The sequence below is a fragment of the Leuresthes tenuis genome, unplaced genomic scaffold, assembly GCF_036924035.1.
Source record: "Leuresthes tenuis unplaced genomic scaffold, fLeuTen1.0.hap1 SCAF_18, whole genome shotgun sequence".
Lineage (NCBI taxonomy): Eukaryota > Metazoa > Chordata > Actinopteri > Atheriniformes > Atherinopsidae > Leuresthes > Leuresthes tenuis.
Window position 1 is genome coordinate 17097777 of NW_027325372.1, and position 19800 is coordinate 17117576.

Consider the following 19800-nt stretch of genomic DNA (forward strand, 5'->3'; position numbering starts at 1 on the left):
TGACTGTTGTGCACTGTATTATCTTCCATCAAAGAGCCTCCGCTAACACACACACACACACACACACACACACACACGCGCACGCATACCCCTTTTCAGAATTGATAGTTGGAAAGGGCAAAGTTCAGTACAGCGCACTCACACACTCATACATGCACATGCACATCAGACACATCTGATCACACTTCAGATCTGTAGCTGCCCGCTGCTGGTCCTGGTGCTCTTTGAAATGAAAATCAAACGAAAACAACCAAGGGGCTGAGCGGACACTTATCATAGTAATGAGCAGGCTTCAGCGTGTGCGCTTGGGTGCATCTTTGTCTTTTTGTTGCGTGGTATGTTGCTGCGTGCACTCGCGGACCGCCATCTGTAAGGCGCAATTCACTCGCCAACATGTATGGATCATCAAAGAGAGGGGCTGTGATTGGTTGAGTATGAATGGTTGGTCAATATCACGAGTTCTCAGTGCGACGCTATGGATATTTATGTGATTATTTTGCACACTCGCTCATGTAGAGGAGGACAACATATTTTTATTGGCCTGTACTTTTCAGTGCTCAGTGTCAGGAGATGATCCAGTTTACTGTTGGTATAATTTCTCCTGGGGATGTGACATCAGTTCTCGATTAATCGATAACTCTTAAAACCTGTTACGCGTGTGAAAAGGCTGCTTTGGTCAGAAAATGCGACCTCCATTTTGTTCATGTTCATTGGCTGTACTAAAGCATTCTTTGTAGGTTTACAGAACATGTTGATTTGTTTGTGCTAAATTATGGAGCCTAAACCTAAGCCTAGGTTACAGTGAGTAAAACAGTCTCATATTGATATATATATGTATACATAGCATATTAATCACATACTGCCATTTTGTCAGGAGCCATTGATGAAACAAACCAATGCAGGCCTTTAACGTCAGTTAACGTACAAGATTAACAATAAGAAACAGTGTTTTAAACCGGACCCCCTCTTTCCTGAACCTAACCAAGTAGTGTAAATCACATCAGCTTATTTATATAGCACAAATTCCCAACAAAAGTAGTTTCAGGGCACTTTAAAGAGAAAGTAAAGCGGTCCAAGACAAACACAATTGCATATATTTTGTTCTCCTATGGGATTGATCTACGATCCAGTCCACACATCTCTTTCAGAGATTCAGCACTAAGTAAAACACATGCTCTTCTCGACCCTGGTTGGTGTCTCTACAGGCTGATTGTAGCTCTCACCTTTAGCACATTTTGCACAGTTAATGCATCGTAAGCCTGGACTTAATGCATGGTAAATGGGATAAGACTGTGTGTGCTACTCCACCTGAGGCCAGCTACCAGTATCCCAGATGGGACGGAGCGATGGTGGATCTGGGGCGGCTGAGGGGTGGTGAGACAGAGATGTCACTGACCACATTAGTCACCAGAGAAAGCAGGCCATGAGTCAGGAAAAGCTCCCAGCCTCATCCATCACTCCCCCCTTAACCCACTTTTCTTCCAGTCTTGCCAGTTTGACTTTCTATTTTTTTGTTTCCCGCCCCCCTCTGCTGCTGACGGAGTAACTCTGCCATCCCTCTTTTGACGGCGGAGAATGAGAAGAGGGCGCAAAGACAATGATTCAGTGCTGGACAGTTGCAGGTTGCTGCGAGGGATGAAAGTGAGAAGCGATTTAGGGTCAACCATTGTGGTGCAGCAAGGAACGTCTTTAAACAGACAGCTTTTAGTGTAAATATAACAATTAAGGGAGTTTGTTTAGACAGTCATTGTGGAGAGATAAAGAACACAATTGTGGTGTAGAGACCGAAACCCTGTGAGCCTTTGAGACTTCTGTGATGATATGAGAGAGGTCTCTCTGCCCCAAAGGGCTCCTTGCTCAGACTCTAGTAGTAGTGCATAGCTGACTTATTGCTGCAATGAAAACATAATATTGCCAGCTCAGCTATGAGCGGATTAGCCTGGAAAATGGGAGAAGCTTGTGAAGAGTAGATAAACATTTGAATGAATGCAGGGTAGTGAGTTAATGTTCGTCAGTTTGGCAGCATTTTTCAGCGTTACAAGAGAGTAAAGCACTGACACAATGATAATGTAAGTCATATTAATATACATTTTAACATACATTTGGACTGAATTGTAACTGTATATGTCAAAATACAAGAGCTTTCTGCCTTCCACAAAAGGCTAATTGTTGAATCTTGAACATTTGGGGCCGTAAAAAGAGCTTCTGAGTTTCGAGAGCAATTGTGTTTAAAGTCATGCTGGCATACCAAAAAATAATAACTGCCTCTGGTAAGTGTAACTCTGGTAAGATTGAATGCCAAGTTCAGTGACAGAGACAGCAGAGTATTAAAACGCATAATTGTATGAAGAAATCACTGAACTACAGCTGCTAAAGTGGACTATAAGCTATACCATCTTTATGCCAACCCGGTATGAACCAAAACGGTTTGTTGTTAGCTCAGAGCAGTTGGACACCGATGAAGAACTACAACTCCCAAAGCCTTTTGTCTTTTCCCCATCATTGTTAGATGACATATTGAATGCTGCTAAGACCACAAGAAGAGGACGACGAAGCGGTGGGAGAATGTCACATTCCCTGATGAATCATCCCCGATGATCCTTCCATGGAGGACTTCAAAAGAAGCTTTTGATCCTAATTGCCTGAACCTAACAGTGAGGCAGAGAGGTGGTTCTGTGAGGATTTTGGTGGCAAAATCATGGAATTCTCTTGGCCCCGTAATGTAACAGCTCTGCAGGGTGGGGTTTCTTCTCAGGGGCATTTTTTAATTTTGGAAGACTAGCTCTTTGCAAATGTCCATGATGACAATGTGCAGATTTACACAGATACGCCATAGTAGTCAAAACCTGGTGCAACAAGCACAGTGGTAATATGGAACACTTGGATTGACCATTAACAGAGTGGCCAGATCACAACCAGATCTTAACATAATAGAAAAATCTCTTCAGTGCTTTGCAGCTCTAATAGAGAAAATGTAGTTTGCTTCTCTGCCACGCCTGATTCGACATGAATTTGCCGGTTTGCGGGAAAACACGGTGTAACGGATTGAATTTATGTCTGCTGTCAAGAGGTGACGCTGAGAGAATGACTCAGCGACTCACCTCATTAACGATTCTATTGGATGAAAATATGATTGGGCCAATGGGACAGGCTTCTGGTGAGCTCTTCTTCTATGTTCATTTCACAGCTGTTAGAATTCAGAATTGAGCCCCTGCGCACAAGGCTTAACATTGTTCTGAAAAGTGTGAAATGGCAAATTTGTGAATATTGAATGGCGCTGTGACTGTATGCGGTCAGTTCATTTCTGACTCTTTGCGCTCCTTTAGTGAGTGTGAAAATTAGGAAACCAATCTGTTTCTCAGCCGAGTGCTTTACAGAAGATTTGGATGTTAATTCAAGTCGTACAGCCAAGACATCAGTGTTAACGCCCTCTGTCATTCAATATTTTGGCTGTCTTCTGCCCCTGGCACATACACTCAGTACAACATATGTGTGTTTGTGCTACTCCGGGTTTCTCTGTGTGTCATTTTGTGCGTGATCCATTTGGCTCTCAGTTTTCCCTCAGCTTGGCACTCTTACTATCCCCTGTGTGTAACTGTAAAACCAGCCCTCTGTTTTCTCGCCTTAAGAGGTCCTTCGTGATCTGAGAGATGCATCAGCCACACACACACACACACACAAGCACACACACATGCGTACAGCACCAGGCGAACCACAATGCAATGGCAGCAGGTGCCCGGCCGACTCATTCCGTATCGTGGCCTGGGAGGTTTCCATGGTAGCCTTAGCAGGAAGTACATTACAGCTCTCGCCTGCCCTTGTGCACTTTTTATTACTAGTTATTTTTCATACTTGCCCACTTTAAAGGCTGTACTTATCAAACAGTGTGTCCAGCAGATAGACTATAAAACCCAAATAAAATCGTTTTAAACCAGTCTGCCGGTTATTCTCCCAAAGCTACATATTGAAAACTAAAATATACAATTAATCAAGGAAGGTTTTTAACTTTTACTGGGAATGTCCAGTTATTTATATACCACAGACTATGTATTCTGCATCCTATTGTTGAAAAATTACTGTAATGTGGTGTTTAGGGTAAGACGGCTGGTCTCAAATTAAGAATCACATGCAAGTTGTTCATGGCTAACACCTTACCTTCAAACACAAGTAGTATAAGAAATGTTGGTTGATTACCATTGAAATGTTCAATTAAATTTGACTGATATCAAATGACCTATAGAACAATCCCTGATGAGATACTCCTCTTCAGTGTTTGTTGTTTTGTTGATTCAGCCCAGCTTACTCTTCTTCTGTGCCATGTGGGACATTCAGCTCGCCACAGCCAAAAAACACTTGGCAAAGATGGATGTAAATGAACTCATCCAACAACAAGCACAAAAAAGGGGAATTTTTTGTCACAGTAACAAAAAAAAAATAAGAAAAATTTCTGTCAATGTGCGTAATCAGACCTGCCGTAAATCTTTACTTTCATATTTGCTTTAGGGTTTGATGAGATATACCGTCCAGTAGTGAAAGAGTGGTCTGCATATGAGCAACTTATAAGCAACCACTTATGCTCACCAGAAATCACAGAGCCTGCGATTTTGAATGTTTTGAGAAACATTTATTCTTTTTATGATGAAAGGAATGCAACTGATATCAAGCTACAACTCAAGATTAGAACAGTGAAATTGAGGGAATGGCTCACCTGGCTCTGAACACAGTTTAAAAGGATTCCCAAACTTCCAGCAGCTTTCAAGCTCAAATGGCTCACTTGATGGAACCACTCCTCTCTCCACATCTTTTGGGACGAATACTCGTACAAATTAAGACGTCAAATCTTGCACTGCAGTGGAGACGAGTGGTTCGAGGTGTGGAAGGAGGAGCCGAGAGCAGGGCAGTTTGCTGACGGAGAGAGAAATAAATGAGCTTTTCGATGTGAAGTTAGAGAGCACGGAGACATATGGCGAGGGAGCTGTCGGCCACAAAGATGAAGATGGATGTGTTCTGGGTCTGCCTATAGGTCCAGCAAAACAACATACAGACACAGGTACGTGGTGGCATTTGTCACTTTTACACCGTACATATTAGAGATGGGAAGACTCTGGCGTTACTCTTAATCATTATCAATAACAAAGTGAAATAGAAGGTATAACTTTTTTTTTTTCTGTGGCTTCTTCTATTTATTAGTTGTGGAGTTAACAAAATACATAGAAATGATCTGCTTCAAAGAGGCACACCCAAACTAAGCCCAAATCACCCTCTAAAGATATTGAAGCGGCACTACTTAGGTCCAGAGAAGAAAAAAATGCAGAAACAATGACAGTGTGAGTCTTTGATCCAGATCCAACTGTGACTTACCTGTTAATAATCAGTGCTTTGATGCATCTCTGTGTTTTTGTGTCCTCAAATTACGACCACACATAGCTGCATTTACATTGCAAGTAATAAGATCTGAATTCTCCTTTTATTTGTTGCTTTCCTAAATCAGATCCTTTAAACTTGAATTGCTTCCTATTTCAGGATAACACAGTGTGTTTTTCTGCTTTCTAAAAATCAGGAGAGAATTTAAGAGCAAATACCTCTCTTCGCACTTCACCACCAACCTTTTACTTGACTCCTTTACTCCTAGACATTTTTTCCCTGGGCTTTAGTTTGGCTGTGGAGTTCAGGTATAAGCTGTTTTTGTAAAGGGAAGTTTGAAATGGGAGCTTATACCACAGCTCCAAAGCCTTCAACAGCAGGTGAAACCCAGCATTCTCTGCTACTGAAGTGGGCTGTAATAATTAGCTGTGGAGGTTTTCACACATTTGATGATTCTCAATTCTCGAGCTGTCAGCATACCACTAACTCTTGCTGCTTAGATGGACCGCCTATACTATTTTGAGGTTGCAGACATTTGGTCAAGCTGAGAACAACTATTGTTCCTCTTACCCCAGTAGTTGTATGACCTGAGTGTCGTATTTTTGCGTGGGGCAGATTTTATGCACTTAAATGTGCGTTTGCTTTTGTTTTCTCATTGTCACCTCCTTGAACAAAGCGGACAATATTAGGATGGGCAGCAAGGTTGACCGGCAAACACTGGAGTAAACCAGAAGTGAGACAGGTTAGCTATTTTTGCTGCTTCCAGTCTTTTGACAGTGCTGAGCTAGGCTAATAGTCTCTTTGCTGTATTGTCAAGGCTCAGAACAAATAAGCAAGAGAGTGCACAAAATGCTGACATGTTCCTTTACTGGAACAACCTTTATATGGGAGTATGTCCATTCTGCTCTGTTTTAATCAGTGGATATGAAACAAACATAGTGACTTTCAACATCCAGTATAAATGTGCTTTGGGGCAAAACATGTATACCAAACTATGTATGTTATAGCGCCCCTCATTTTAGCCTGTATCACACCAGAGCACATCAGTCAAAGACTGACGCATGAGGATAGATAGAGGATCTCATCATTAAGTGGAAAGGAGAACTAGATGCACGTTGGAGTCATTGTCAGTGTTGGTGTCATATTCATCCAACTCTCCTTCTCTTGCTTCTACTCTAATATTTCTCATAGATCTGGCCACATCTTCATGCATGTTTCTCTCAGTGTCCATTCATTATGAAGCGTCTCCTCCTTCCACATTTCTCTCCCTGTCCTTCCTCTCACTTCATGCGTTCCTCTCCATCTTTGTGCTTCTCTGAGAGCAGAATTATTCTGTTTTATCTCTTGCAGCCTTCTCTATTCCTCTCTTCTCCTCATCTCCCCCTGCACTGCTCGCTGTGTGTTTAAAGTACAGAGGCCCCCCCAGAGAGCCAGTGAAGAGTGTACATTGGCTGGAACAGGGAAGATGGAGAAGAAGGAGGAGAGGGAAAAAAAGGAGGAGACAGGAGAAAATGAGGGCATGTATGCTCACCTGAATTTTTACTTTAAAGCCCCCTATTCCTGTCTCTCCCTCATTCTTTCCTCTATTTTTTGCTATCATTACAAATGCCACCGCAGTTGCTGTGAACACAGTCTTCCTCCCCCTTGACTTCTTATTACGAGTTTGTTTAATAAATGCCAGTATTTGCTACTAAAACCTCTGCTACATCAGTTTTCCTCTGTTCCTATGTAATACCTACGCTGGCTATTCTGCTCATCTTAAATGCACTCCTACAAAAGTCCTGGTCAGCAAAGTCAGTTTGGTTGTAAGCATCAGGGTTGTGTGTGACAGAGCAGGGCTGTGATGATGATTTATAGAGATACCTAAAGCACAGTGCATTTGCATGCAAATCTCCTGTTCTGACTCTATAAAGGCAGAACCATTGTACTGTACCGTATTTACATTATTTATGATTTCTAGTGGGGGCAGTACAATAAGTGTTTTAGAGGCACACAGCATTTGTGCACCATTCCCTGCACTCATGGGCTGAGTGTAAAAAAGCTTAAGTCTTTTTAGGCACGCTACATGTCTCTCGAGATGAAAATTTCCCATTTGTTTGGCAACAACTATTGGATGGATTACCATAAAATCTTGTACTTATACTCGGTGATGGGTCCTGCAGACCTTGACCGTAACCTGACTTTTCTTCCAGTGCCTCCATATTTAGACAACTGTTGGACGGAGTGCCTTGAAGTGGATATAACGGTGTTTATCATGACTCTGAGATGAATTTGAATATGTTTGTGCATCGTTTTTTCTTCAAGGCACTGTCATCAGGTCAAATTTATGTTCGGTCCAATAGCACAGAAAGGCAAGACTAATGTTGGCAAACTTTCATAGATAAGCCGCAGTCTTTCGGGAATAATATTTTACTGAGAGAGGAAACTAAAGTAGAGCTCTTGAAGAATGCAGCGCATCGGTTTATTCAGAGGTGACAAATTGAGGCCCATAAGGAGAACACTTTACATGCAGTAAAATTCATCGGGGGTTCTATCAGGATGTGGGCTTGCTTTGCTACCTCTGGAGGCATTGAATGTGTCAAAGATATTATGTGAAATAAAGTGTGTTGCTTAGTGTCAGAAAACAAGATTTTTGGGAGAGGTTATGGGGCTTTTACTCTGAAAAAATAAAAAATTAAATAAATAAAACCATGCATTTGTTTCCAACGGAAAATGCTAGACTGCTAACCTCACTTAAATCCTTTAAAGAAAGCTGAAGTCTTCCATTGGTAAAATGAATAGAATAGAATAGTCTGTATTGTCATTGTACGGGGTGGTACAACGAAATGGAAAAGTGGCATAAACTGCCACTGGTGTGAATACGCCTCTAGGTGACAAGAAATGAGCAGGCTGTCATAATCGCCAAAATTTATGAAAAAAAGTCTGGGTACAGCTTGTGTTCTGCTTTTTTTTTCTTTTGATTTATGAAAGCCTTTTCTGCTGCAGTTCATTAAACCTATTAAAAGTCAGTAAAGTCATTGTTGTCATATCAGCATACTGGCGGTAGCTTTAAGCTTGCCCAAGCAGAGGCTGTGGATTCTTTAGCTAGTTACATGATCATATTTATGTGTATTAGTGTGCTGAGGTAGATATATTTTTCCAAGACCTTATTATATAGGTCATGAAAGAGCAATGCAGTACTCTATTTGAAAAGAATAGAGGGTGACAAAAAAAAACATTAGGTCACAGCAGGGGCTGCAACAATAAACTGTAATTTGGAAGAGGAGAAAAAAGAACAACAAATATTTGAAAATGGTGTTGAGGCACATGGCCTCCATATATTTAAGTTGCCCTATGGCTGTCAGCCTAGCCTTAGTGTATAGTGATCATATGGAAGAGAAAGAAAGGAGAGAACAGAAAATATGATTGAAGAGGATATCACCTCCCTAGCAGTGCTCAATGATCTTTGTGGAAACATTTTTATTTCATAGATGGAAAACACAGGCAATTGATACAATTAGTTGGCTGAATCCTTGCCAGCTAATCCTGGTTCAGTGTCATATGGTCAGGGCTTATGACTCTTCAACAGAGCGGCACCATTCTTAACCTTATTAGTTGCAGCTGTGTTTTTCCTGCTGTATGAGAGCCGCATCTGTGCAAACAGAGGCTGCTGTGTCAATCAGTTAGATATTACATATTTTTTCAAAGTTTAGTGTGTGTGTGTGTGTGTGTGCGCACGATCACACTGGTATTCATGGAATTCTGCCAGGATTCAGCCAGCCAGTGATGACTTCAGCAGTAGAGTTCATCATCTGTCACTGTTTAAGGTCAGACAAAAAAGAAGATTACAAAAAAAGAAGAAGAAGAAGAAAAAAAACCCCACAAGACAAATACCAGCTGATAGGTTCAGCCCTTTAACAGCAGGCCAGCCTTGACATTTGTGTATGTGTGTATATGAGTGTGAAAGGCAGGAGGTATTTCTTAGCATCTTAGCTAGTTTGAACAGTTGCTACCTATACTGTCCTCATCTGCTGACCTTTGTGTTCTTTGTTTTCTCAGTTAGCACAACTTCTGGATATCTAAAAGACCTCTAAGAGTTTTCCACCTTTTGTCTTTTTATCCTGTAGGAAGTCCTTTTCGCTGTGTCTGCAGTAAGTGGGTAATTAAACTGAGAACCACACTGCTTTTGAAATTTAAACTCATTGTCCTTCAGTCACAAGAAGCTTGTGCAGCTGTAACAGAAGCTATTAGACTGTATTTTATCAGAAATACTGCACATGAGGATGTCCTTTTATTTGAGCTGTGCAACCTCTCCCTAATTTAATATCCTATATCTACTTCCACACTCACCTTGTTATTTTTCTTCTGCTCTCATCTGTTTTTCTTAGTCCCATTGCAGCTCTCTGCCCCCCTCCCTCTCCCCCCCCAGCCCATCGGCCCTACAGTTCAACAGGACCATGATGCTCAGCAGCTCCGTTGAGGTGCCCAGCCCGGGTGGGATGAGTGGTCTCAGCAGTCTGAGTGCGGCGGCCCGGAATGTGGTGCGCTCCTCCAGTATCTCGGGGGCCATGTACAACCTGGAGAAAAGTCCCAGCAGCGGTGGTCCGGACTCGACATCGTTGGCCGGCAACAAGAAGCGGCGCTCAAGTCTGGGTGCCAAGATGGTGGCCATCGTGGGGTTGTCACAGTGGAGCAAAAGCACACAGCAGCTCAACCAGCAAGGTCAGTTTGCAGTCTTAAATGCTTTTTACAGAATGCAAGCTCCTCTTATTATGTTGTCATTAAAATATTTATTTTACTTGATTCAGCTATTTTCTTTTGTCTCCTTTTATTTCCACCTCTTGTGTAATCTATGCTGTGTAACTCCGGGCTCCCTTTGACTCTTTCTTCTTCGATTCTTCTCATTGTTTCCACACTTTTCATCTTCCTTGTCCTTTGATTTTTTTCTCTCAGCCAGTTTCTTACTGCCCTTGGCCCCTCTATTGTCTGTTTGAATATAGTTTGTTTAGTCGTGGAATATTAGAATTTTGTTTAAATTTTGTTTTGGATTCAAAGAGGGGGTCATTTTCATTTTGGGTTTTTAAGATGTTAGATCATCTTTACTCTAAGTTTGGTCTAAATGTCATAAAATATTCCATGCTGCCTTACTAGTGTTAAATGCTCTTGTATAGATAGTAATATTTCAATAAGATTTGCATTACAGGACAGGGCTTATTTTAGTATGTGCACAAAAGCACTATCATAATCCACCCAGAGGGGTATTTGTTAGTGCATGGCCTTAATTTCAGTCCTTATGGTATTACTCAACAAGCTCTCTGGCTTTACAGCTACTTTGTTTTATTATTATTATAATAAGAGTCTTTGTCAGATGTTCAACCCTTTTGTTAAGCATCATTGTGTATTGAATACTGCAGTAGGTTTGCAACAGTAGCAGCAAGCATGCATTGTGGCCGTAAGGCAGTGACAGTGGCTCCATAGCCTAATATGTCCCCTATGGCGTATAATTACAGATCCTGTGCAGCTGCAACAAAAGTGTTTCTCAATTTGCACCTCAGTGGTGAACAAAATCCCACTCATTCCTACTGAGTAATGGGGAAAACATGTCACACACTGAGACTTGGTAATGGCTGAGAGGCAGTGCCAGCAGGGACAGGGGATGCAACTCATTCCAGTGCAGTTAAATAATTTTTCATTCCACGGTCTGTCAGTAGAAAACAAGTTGTACATTTCCTCCTGTCCTCCTCGGGTTCTGTTTCTGCTTCAAGAACACTGAACTGTAACCCTAAGAGAACAGCGTGTCTATGTCTGTGTTCCTGTCTGCTTGCCCGATCATTTTTTACTTTTGCAATTCTGTGAGTGTTTCTTTGCATCTCTGGGTTTAAGGCTTTCTATTTCGTGGAGGAGGTCAAATATCATTAGATCTTTTTGGTAATTTTCCTGCTGAAAAAGTACTTTTCAAAAAATTTTATTAATTTTGATTGTGTTGCAAAAGTTTGGCCAGTTAGCCGCAGAAAACAGCCAATTTGAAAGGAACTTAAGAAAACTGGTTAGTTGCTAAAGTCAGCATTAAACTATGTGTTAATCTAAGGCAGTGTTTCTCAATTCCGGTCCTCATGACCCACTGCCCTGCATATTTTCGATGTTTCCCTCCTCCACCACACCTGATTCAAATCATCAGCTGGTCATGAAGCTCTGCAGTGGCCTAATAAGGAGCCATCACAGTCACTGCAAAACTGTGAAGAAACTTCCATGGATTTGTAACTGTTAAACTCCCATCGTGCACATCCTCTCAGTCCCACAGCAAAGCTTGGAATGGGGAGAAATCTGAGAGGAGGTCAGTAATCCAGTCCAGTGTATGGATATCAGCTGTTCATCTTGTTCCATGGCAATGTAACTCAATTTCTCTCAGTAAGGTCAATTTTTGTCAAAATGTTTTCGAATTTTCTGCATTCCGTGTCTCCATGTGTGTGCTGATTTAATAAATTGTGCGCGTAATTTGCTTGCAGCAGGATCACAAGAAACTAATTTTGGAATTCACCTTGAAACAACAAATGCTGTTTTATCCTTGGCAGGTATTTGACTATTAAGTCTGTATAACTCAGTACAACAGTGAACTTGGTGGAAAACTCTGTATGCCTGCGTTTAGTTCTTTAATTCTGTATGATGTGACACTTTGCTGGGCTTTATCCCTTACTTCTCAGCATCAAAGGTGTAGAGAGTAAGTGTGAGAACTGGCTGAAGTATGTGTATCCTACAGTCAGTGCGTGAGACTTTTGTGTCCCGCTGACATCATTCCATCAGATTTGCATTACGTTTTGTTCCAGCTCTTGACATCTGTTGGCTTCTCTCCTGCACTCCGCACTTGCATTTGCTGTATTTTAATACAGCCAAAATCCAAACCAATGTTATCTCTTTCTGCATCTGTTCATGGATGGGGAAGGAAGTCTGAAATTACGACTGAATAGCTGCCCATTAAGACAAAGTGTTCAGTCGCAGTTCCTTTGAAAGCGTTGTAGGGCTGCTGCTCTGTTCCAAAAAAAATCTGGATTTTTAGAGGCCTTGCATCATCTGTCTGCGCAATTACTTCAGCTGTAATTCTATATGCAATGATCACTCAGAGAGAAAGTTAGAAATGGCAGATGCTGAGGGTTTGAAAACGTGTGCCACGCTCCACACTCAGTTCTCTGACCACTATGAATGAGTACACCCATCTGAGTAATCACACTGCTCTGCCTGTAGCCGTATTTATCAGTTCAAAAACACTAAAGTACTCAAATGAGTCAATTTAAGTGTAGAAGTGTGCATGCTGAGACACCATTACCTTCAGTGTTGCACTGTAAAGATAGCAAAACAATCTTATGATAAAATAAATCAACAGAAAAGTCTCACAAAAAGAAAAAAAATACATTTTTATAGTCATTAAAATCTCTAAAATCAAACATTATAGTGATATCTTTCATTATATCAACAAAAAAACATAATCCAAATGATCCATAAGATATTGTTTGACCTGATTTGGTAAATGATTAGAATTCATTATCTGACTACAGCCCATCTCACAGGAACACACTTCTTGTATACTTCCCGTCTATATTGAGCCACATTTGTATGATAACCAGTATTATGGTGTTGTAGCCTCTGCACTAAATACAGATTCATGCACTCACTCATACAAAGGGCTCGCTGCACTCGGGCACAGCTGACACTTGTCTGATACAGACAGAGCTGTCAATATTTTCACCACAGGGGCGTTTGTGTCTCTGTGCTTGCGGTGATGAGAAGAGAAGGAGAAAGTGTGGATGAGGGAGCAAGGAGGGGCTGAGGATGTGGAGAGGCGGAAGGGGAGACGAGGGGTGTGTCTAAATTTAGATGTTCTGAGCTGCCAGAAGAACACACACCGCCTGGAACAAAATCACAGTATCATGCACCCCTCCTTCACTCCTCGCATCCACAGCACTCCCCTTGTTGGAGCTGTGATCGTTTTACTCCAAGCGCTGGCAACAGGTTTTTAGATTGATTCCAAAAGTGTTCCTCTGATGAGCAGAACTTGATTATGAGATATAAATAGATTAATATGTATCGGCCAAGAAATAAAACTTTAGGAAGAGGATGAGCTTGCAAAAGGGAGCATTTGTGAGACCTCATTACAGGCCGATGCCCTGAGCATTGGAAAGAGTTGGATCGAGGCATCTTTGAGCCAAAATAACCTGATTTAAGCTCATTTACTGGCCCAATTGATTTAGGTGCAAAATGAATCAAGGTCCAGTCCTGTTACGTAAAATTTACTCATTGAAATTATGTCTTTGCGCTTCTAGGAATTGGTCCGAAGCTGAAAAATGTAGTAGACTGAGACTTGGAACCTGCTGCTGGAGCAAAACAAGGTTGTTTACTCAGTGACCCAGTAAGGTCAACATGGGCTGTCCTATTCTCTTTCTCCCTCATAATTTGTTTTGACTAGATGGCAAAGTCAGGCCATATAATTAGATATTCAGCCTAAACAGAATGACTGACAGGCAAACATTCCTTCCTACTTGGTCGGGTTAGATTAGGCAGCTTACTGGGAGTCAACGGATTGGGTTGACCTAGTAGCCTGCCCTCTGCTCGGCTCAGTTGACCAGCTAATAGCCACAGGTTGATCACAGGAAATTTGTACTCCGGATTTAAAAAAAACAGACAAATGAACCATATTTTAACCTATGTGATAATAACATATTTTTATGATTGACGCACAAGTGTGTATTGTTGTAGAAGTCAGCTTTTTGGGAAAGACACACACTTTCCAATAAACAAAAAATATAAACATTTACAATATATACAAATATCGAGAAACCTCTCTTGGTACATCTTATGCCAGCGTATGTATATTATAAGTCATCCAAGCAAGGCTTTAATGTTATTTTAGAACAATCAGAATATCCATCATATGTTGAAATTGTAGTTTATTTTTAATTTATTGTAAAAACCATTTGTAAGTATTTTTTGTTATTTTAGTTATATCAAATCTGAGGTTTTAGATAAATCTGGGAAAGATAGACTTGCTTTTAACTTTTGCAGTAGTCCTCATAGTCATATGCTGGAAGATGTGAAACTGATGCAGGAGTCCCTTAAAGGGTGTTACTACCGATGGCTTCTGGCTCCAAAAGTCTCCCATTCAGAACGCATCTACTTCTGCTTGCTCCTAAACTGCATTTGTTCCCTGAACACAACTTCATACCACACTGGGAGAGTTACAAAGACAGAGTATTCTGTCTGACTGGCTGCATTCATTAAGTTTCTTGGTGTAAAGGGGGTTCGTGGTGTCCTAAAACAACTTGATTTATCAACTTCTCATCCATGGTGAGAACCCTCTGATGGAGTTACTCCTGGCCTGGTGTCACCGGTTCTGATGACATAATGATCAAAAGCTGACACAGACTTTTTTTTATTATTAAAACTATCTAGGTGACGTGTGCCATTAGTGTGTCTGATGTCCTGCCTGGCTGCAAAGCTCCTTAGATTTTGATACAACTTGTCTGTCTCAGTCAAATCTGCTGGGAACTAAATGCCCCAGTGGCGTAGGACTTAAGGTTCTTAGAAGTTCACAGTCACAGCGAGAGGCGAATGACAAGAATCACTCTGAAAAACTGGTTATAGTGAAGACATCAGTTGGCCAAGAAAACCCGTCCACTTATACAAGGTTGGCTTTAGATGTCTGAAGTGGGACAAGGACGTTTTCTAAAAACTACTCAAGATTTCCAGATCACAGCTGAAGCCTCTTAGAGCTGTTTGTGTTTGTGGTTGCAGCCCGCTATTGTTTCAAACCAAACACATTCACTCAATTATAAAAGCCTTCAATTTCACAGCTCAGTTGGCCTGCCCTTGCAATGATGTTTTTTATAGCTGTAAATAATGGCAGCAGTTAAATGACGGTTTTTAAGAGCATGATAAAAATGTAGGTAGTCAGGAAAATAAGGTTGCATAAGTTTCTTTCTTTGTTTTGAGGTGTAGCATAGTTGTGCAGTGTTGTGTAAGTGGTGGATATATATATATATATATATATATATATATATATATATATATATCTATGTAACTTCTTGTGCTTGATGCAGGCTATTTTCATGCAGTCCTACACGCATGTTTTTTTGTTTTTTTTCCCCATATACTGCTCATGATTCCAGCTTCTGAAACAGGCGAGTATTGGTGATGGCATTTTGGTCCTGTCTGTGCTCTATTTATTACCTGCTATTATTAGTAACGGTGAGACGAAAGCGCAGACACACACAGGCAAACGGTTTCCCAGGTTTAATGGGTGAGTCACTCCTCTGCTGAACACGCTCTTCTCTCCTGAGCAGGTTTATCCGTGGCCGTGAAAACGGAGCCGGCTCCCAGTTTCGTGGAGACCTGCAGGGAGGGACGTGGCCTTCAGAGAAACAAGCGCCATTGATGAGATGCAGTGCAGCAGTTAGATTAAAGGGAACCAGGTGTAGATATGTGTGTCTTTGGTTAGTGTCCCAGTGAAAGGCTTCACTCCCCCGGCCCCCTCCCTTTCATCACTGTCCCTGCTTAAACAGTTTATGTCTGCGTCTTCTGTTTTCGTTTGGCTGGTGCACATTTATACTCAATCACTTCACACTTTCCTGCTTCAATTAGCTCTCTCAACCCACTCAACACCCACTCTCTTATTTCCTCAATTGCTTTAAATATTCTTGATTTAAATTGTCTGTCTGTGTGTTTATTTCTACGGGGATGTAGGTGTTACTGGAGGCATACCAGAGACACAGAGACGGGGAAGGGAAACTGTCTGTCAGGGGAAGCGAATACTTCTTAGTTTGCTTATTAAACTGGCTCCATCTTTGCTCCGAGGCCAATAGCAACCACATTTCATTTCTTTCCACACTGTTGTCAGACAAATATTTTCAAGTTGGCTTACTGTAACCCAAGCTCCGGGCTGGGAGTGAAGATTTGTGAAGCTGCCTAACATTGTTGCCAGTAATGTTAAATGCTTTCACTCAGTTTGGACTTTACTTTCAGGGAAATAACACAGGTGTTTCTGTTTCACATGCTTATCTTTTATGTTTTGTTTTTGTTCCTGGAAAATTTACTGACCAAAATACTGACTAAAAGTATTACTGGAAACTGACGCACACAAACTGAGGAAAATGTTATTTTTGCCACAAAAACATTATTCTAACAAAGTGGCTCTGTCATACGATTCCAGTTGCTAAACTGGCCAGCCAGCTTGTCCAGATCTGTCACCCACTAAAAACTTACGGTGTATTATGAAATGACAACTTAAAATCTATTAGTAAAAAAAAACGTAATCAAATCGTTGCTGTCCTGTCAAAAATAAGAAACTAGTCTAATCATCTCAGAAAGAGGTGTTGGATCGAAATTGTTGTTTAACACTTGCCGTAGAAAACAGTGTAATGCCATCCTTTATGTTGTCATAGTTACAGTCTTCTCTCTTGTGAGGTAGTGGTAGTTTGTGGACCAGTTTTGTATATACCGTAACCGTAATACTGTTAATAGGAAAGGAATCAAGCCTCTTGTTTTAGTGGCTATACTTGTGTTTGAAAAGCCTGTTTAAACACGTTTCATTTGGTATACTTTAATATCATGCTTATAGGTTAAAATGCAAGTCCGCTACGTCTGTTGTTCTGCTTTAGTTTTCCTTCAGAGACTGTCTAAAGCCTACTGGTTCCTACTCGCAGGAGGGAAAGTGCTGGGCTGTTGACAGGAAAATGTTTAACTTAAGCTCTACTTTGATAATTTTTTCTGAGTTATGGTGCTGATAAAAAGTCTTTGTTGTTTTCCGGGTACTTGTGACATGAACATTGTGCTCCCTCACATTTAGATAGCTCTGCCGGAAAAGGTTGATGTGATGCAGAGGGGAGATAGCCAAGGAAACATTTTCCTGAGGGGTTCTGTTTCACTCTGGCTGGGTAAAAGACCTTCCCTTCAGTACCTCCTTACTGTTTTTTTTTTAAAGCTTAATGATTTTAATATGCCTTAACTTTTGAAGGTTTGATAATACGAAGGCGCATTTAGGCGCATAAAAGTAATCGAACCTCAGTTCAAGGCCACAGTCAGTCTAATAGTTTGAGTCAACCATGACATGTTGTTTTTACACGGGGACTACAGAGGAGACCTGGCAATTTCAGCTCTCAGGGTGTTTTCAGGCTGAGTCACTCGTGCCCTACTTCCAGCTTTGTCTCTGAGTCACAGCTAGGAAACACACTTTTAGGAATTTTTGCCGGCACATTTTGGAAAGCTTGCAGTGCTCAAGTCTTTTGAGGCGCAGCTCACGTCTTAAAAGAAATATTTGCATTTCAAGACGGCTCTGAAAAGGCTGAACAGCATGATTTACATGAAGTTTACATGACAGTAGAAAAAACCCCCGAGATATTGTGTCAGTACAACCAAAACAGGACTTTGAAAATGCTTGTAAACGATGTTAGTCTGTTGGAAACCGTATGAAATCGAGCTTTGATGATGCGGTTGGAGGTTAAATCAGTCTGCATGTAGATGCTCAGCTTCACTCAAATGTGGCAAAGCGCTCCACACGTGCTCCGTCTCTATGCATCTTTTTTCCCCTCAAACAGTAAAATGTAAGTGTATATCAATGCAGCATAATTCCCTATAAAGCTGCACTCTCATATATTTTATGTTGCCGCTTAAAGCTTTTACAGACTGTCGATCTGCTTTAAGAAAATCCTGATTTTAGAGCCTCAGCGCCATCAGACACAGTCACCATTCAAGTAACTTAAAGCAATATATGTGCAGTGAATTCAGCTATACTTGATGCACAGTGGCGTTCCACAGAGAAAGTTAGCAGCAGCGTTTGCTCACACACTCCACAGCTTGTCAGCATCGGACATTCTTCAGACAGTAACTCGACCCTCCTCCACTGCATCTGAACTGGGACAAGGATGGCGGTCCGCTGCTGAATGAAAATGGATGTGGTAACACTCTAACTGCCCTTTCATAATGATAGCTATTTCACAAGACGACTACACTTTATTGCTATTCATATCCACAGAGAATATCCTTCTGTAGTTTTTAAATATGCCCTTTTCTTTTGAAGCCTGTTGGCTGCTCTCTCACATCCCCACTGAGGCTTCTGGAGGCTACCATGCCAAAACAAAGCTGACCAGTGATTGCTTTCTCTGCTCTTTCCGTGTCTCATTTCTCCACTCACCGTTTTCTGGAGTGCCCTCTTTGTGTTACCTCCAGCTTTGTTCATTTCCCCTCTCCTTTATCTCCCCTCTTCATCTCCATCTCTTCTGTTCTCACTTTCACTCAGACGTCTATCACGTTTTCCCGATCTTCCCCACCAGCTCGTCCACGCTTTATGCTCTATCCTTAGCCAGACAGGATGAACCATTCAGCTGTTGCTTGCTGCTATTGTGTGTGTAAATCACAGCATCCATACCTTAAATGCATTTAACTATACTTAGATATTACACAGTATGTTTTTTTTTAGATATTCACTCTCCTGCTCAAAATAAAATGATGATTGTGCTGCTTCTTGATTATGGCAATAATCACAAGACTATTATTCCGATCAATGTTGAGATCCTGATTATTTCACATGACTGCTGCTCTCGTGCATTTACTGAACTTAAAGCCAAATGATAACAAAAGAAAAGAATGGAACTAAAAATAAGGTAGAAATAAAAGTGGAGGCAGCTGAATTCATCTTGATTCATGGGGAGACTTGACAAGTCCGTCTCACAAGGGCATCAGTGGCCGACTTGTGCAAATTCGGGGACCTGTGCAGAATCCACAGCGGGTGCCAAAGAAGGCAGAAGCAGCCTCAACATTAAGCTGAAAGGTAACCGACAGTTCTTCTGTGCTAAAAGTGGGCCAGACAAGAGACACGTGGCAGTTTGGAGACAAAGTGGAGCACCTTGCCAGTAGTGAGCCTTCTGCAACTTACCAACTGACCTTTTCTTGCCAGAAGTTGTTGAATAAAAAATAAACTTTTTTCGACATTTTGAATGCAAGCTGAGCTAAATAAGACAAAATAGCACAGCTATATAGGAAAGAGGTTCAACAAATTCATAACACAGGGCAAAACTAGTAATATACATCGCAAAGAGTTTAAAGAAAAGAGACGCTGTTTTAGTTATCTTGACTTTAAACGCAATTAGAAATGGTGTCTGATTTCATGTTTAACTGTTGCCAACATCACTGAAGTTAACGTTGCACTGTCACTGGTTAAGTAAAGACTTCATGATTGTTTGTTATCACTGTGAATTTGCAAAAAAAATAAAAAATCTCTTAGTTCCTCCTGAATTTTGACAATTTGCAAATCCAGCCCACTGGGTGTACAGTGTATAGAGTCTGGATGAAGCCACAGAGGTTGGTGTATATTGAGACACGAAACCGCTGAACTTGAACAGTCAACACTATTGTGTCTGCACTGTTCTGTATGTAACAGCTTAATAGAAAAGTAATGATACACAGCAGCTGCAC

The 19800-nt window shown here is 41.2% G+C and overlaps 1 protein-coding gene across 1 annotated transcript in view; it reads left to right on the forward strand.

Annotated features, from left to right (window-relative positions):
- The window catches only part of rims3 (regulating synaptic membrane exocytosis 3), a 32524-nt gene that overhangs the window by 1782 nt on the left and 10942 nt on the right, over nt 1–19800 (forward strand). Inside the window, exon 2 of the mRNA XM_072370656.1 lies at nt 9732–10065. Coding sequence (XP_072226757.1) covers nt 9801–10065 — 265 coding nt within the window. The 5' untranslated portion in view covers nt 9732–9800. The remainder of the gene's footprint in view (nt 1–9731; nt 10066–19800) is intronic.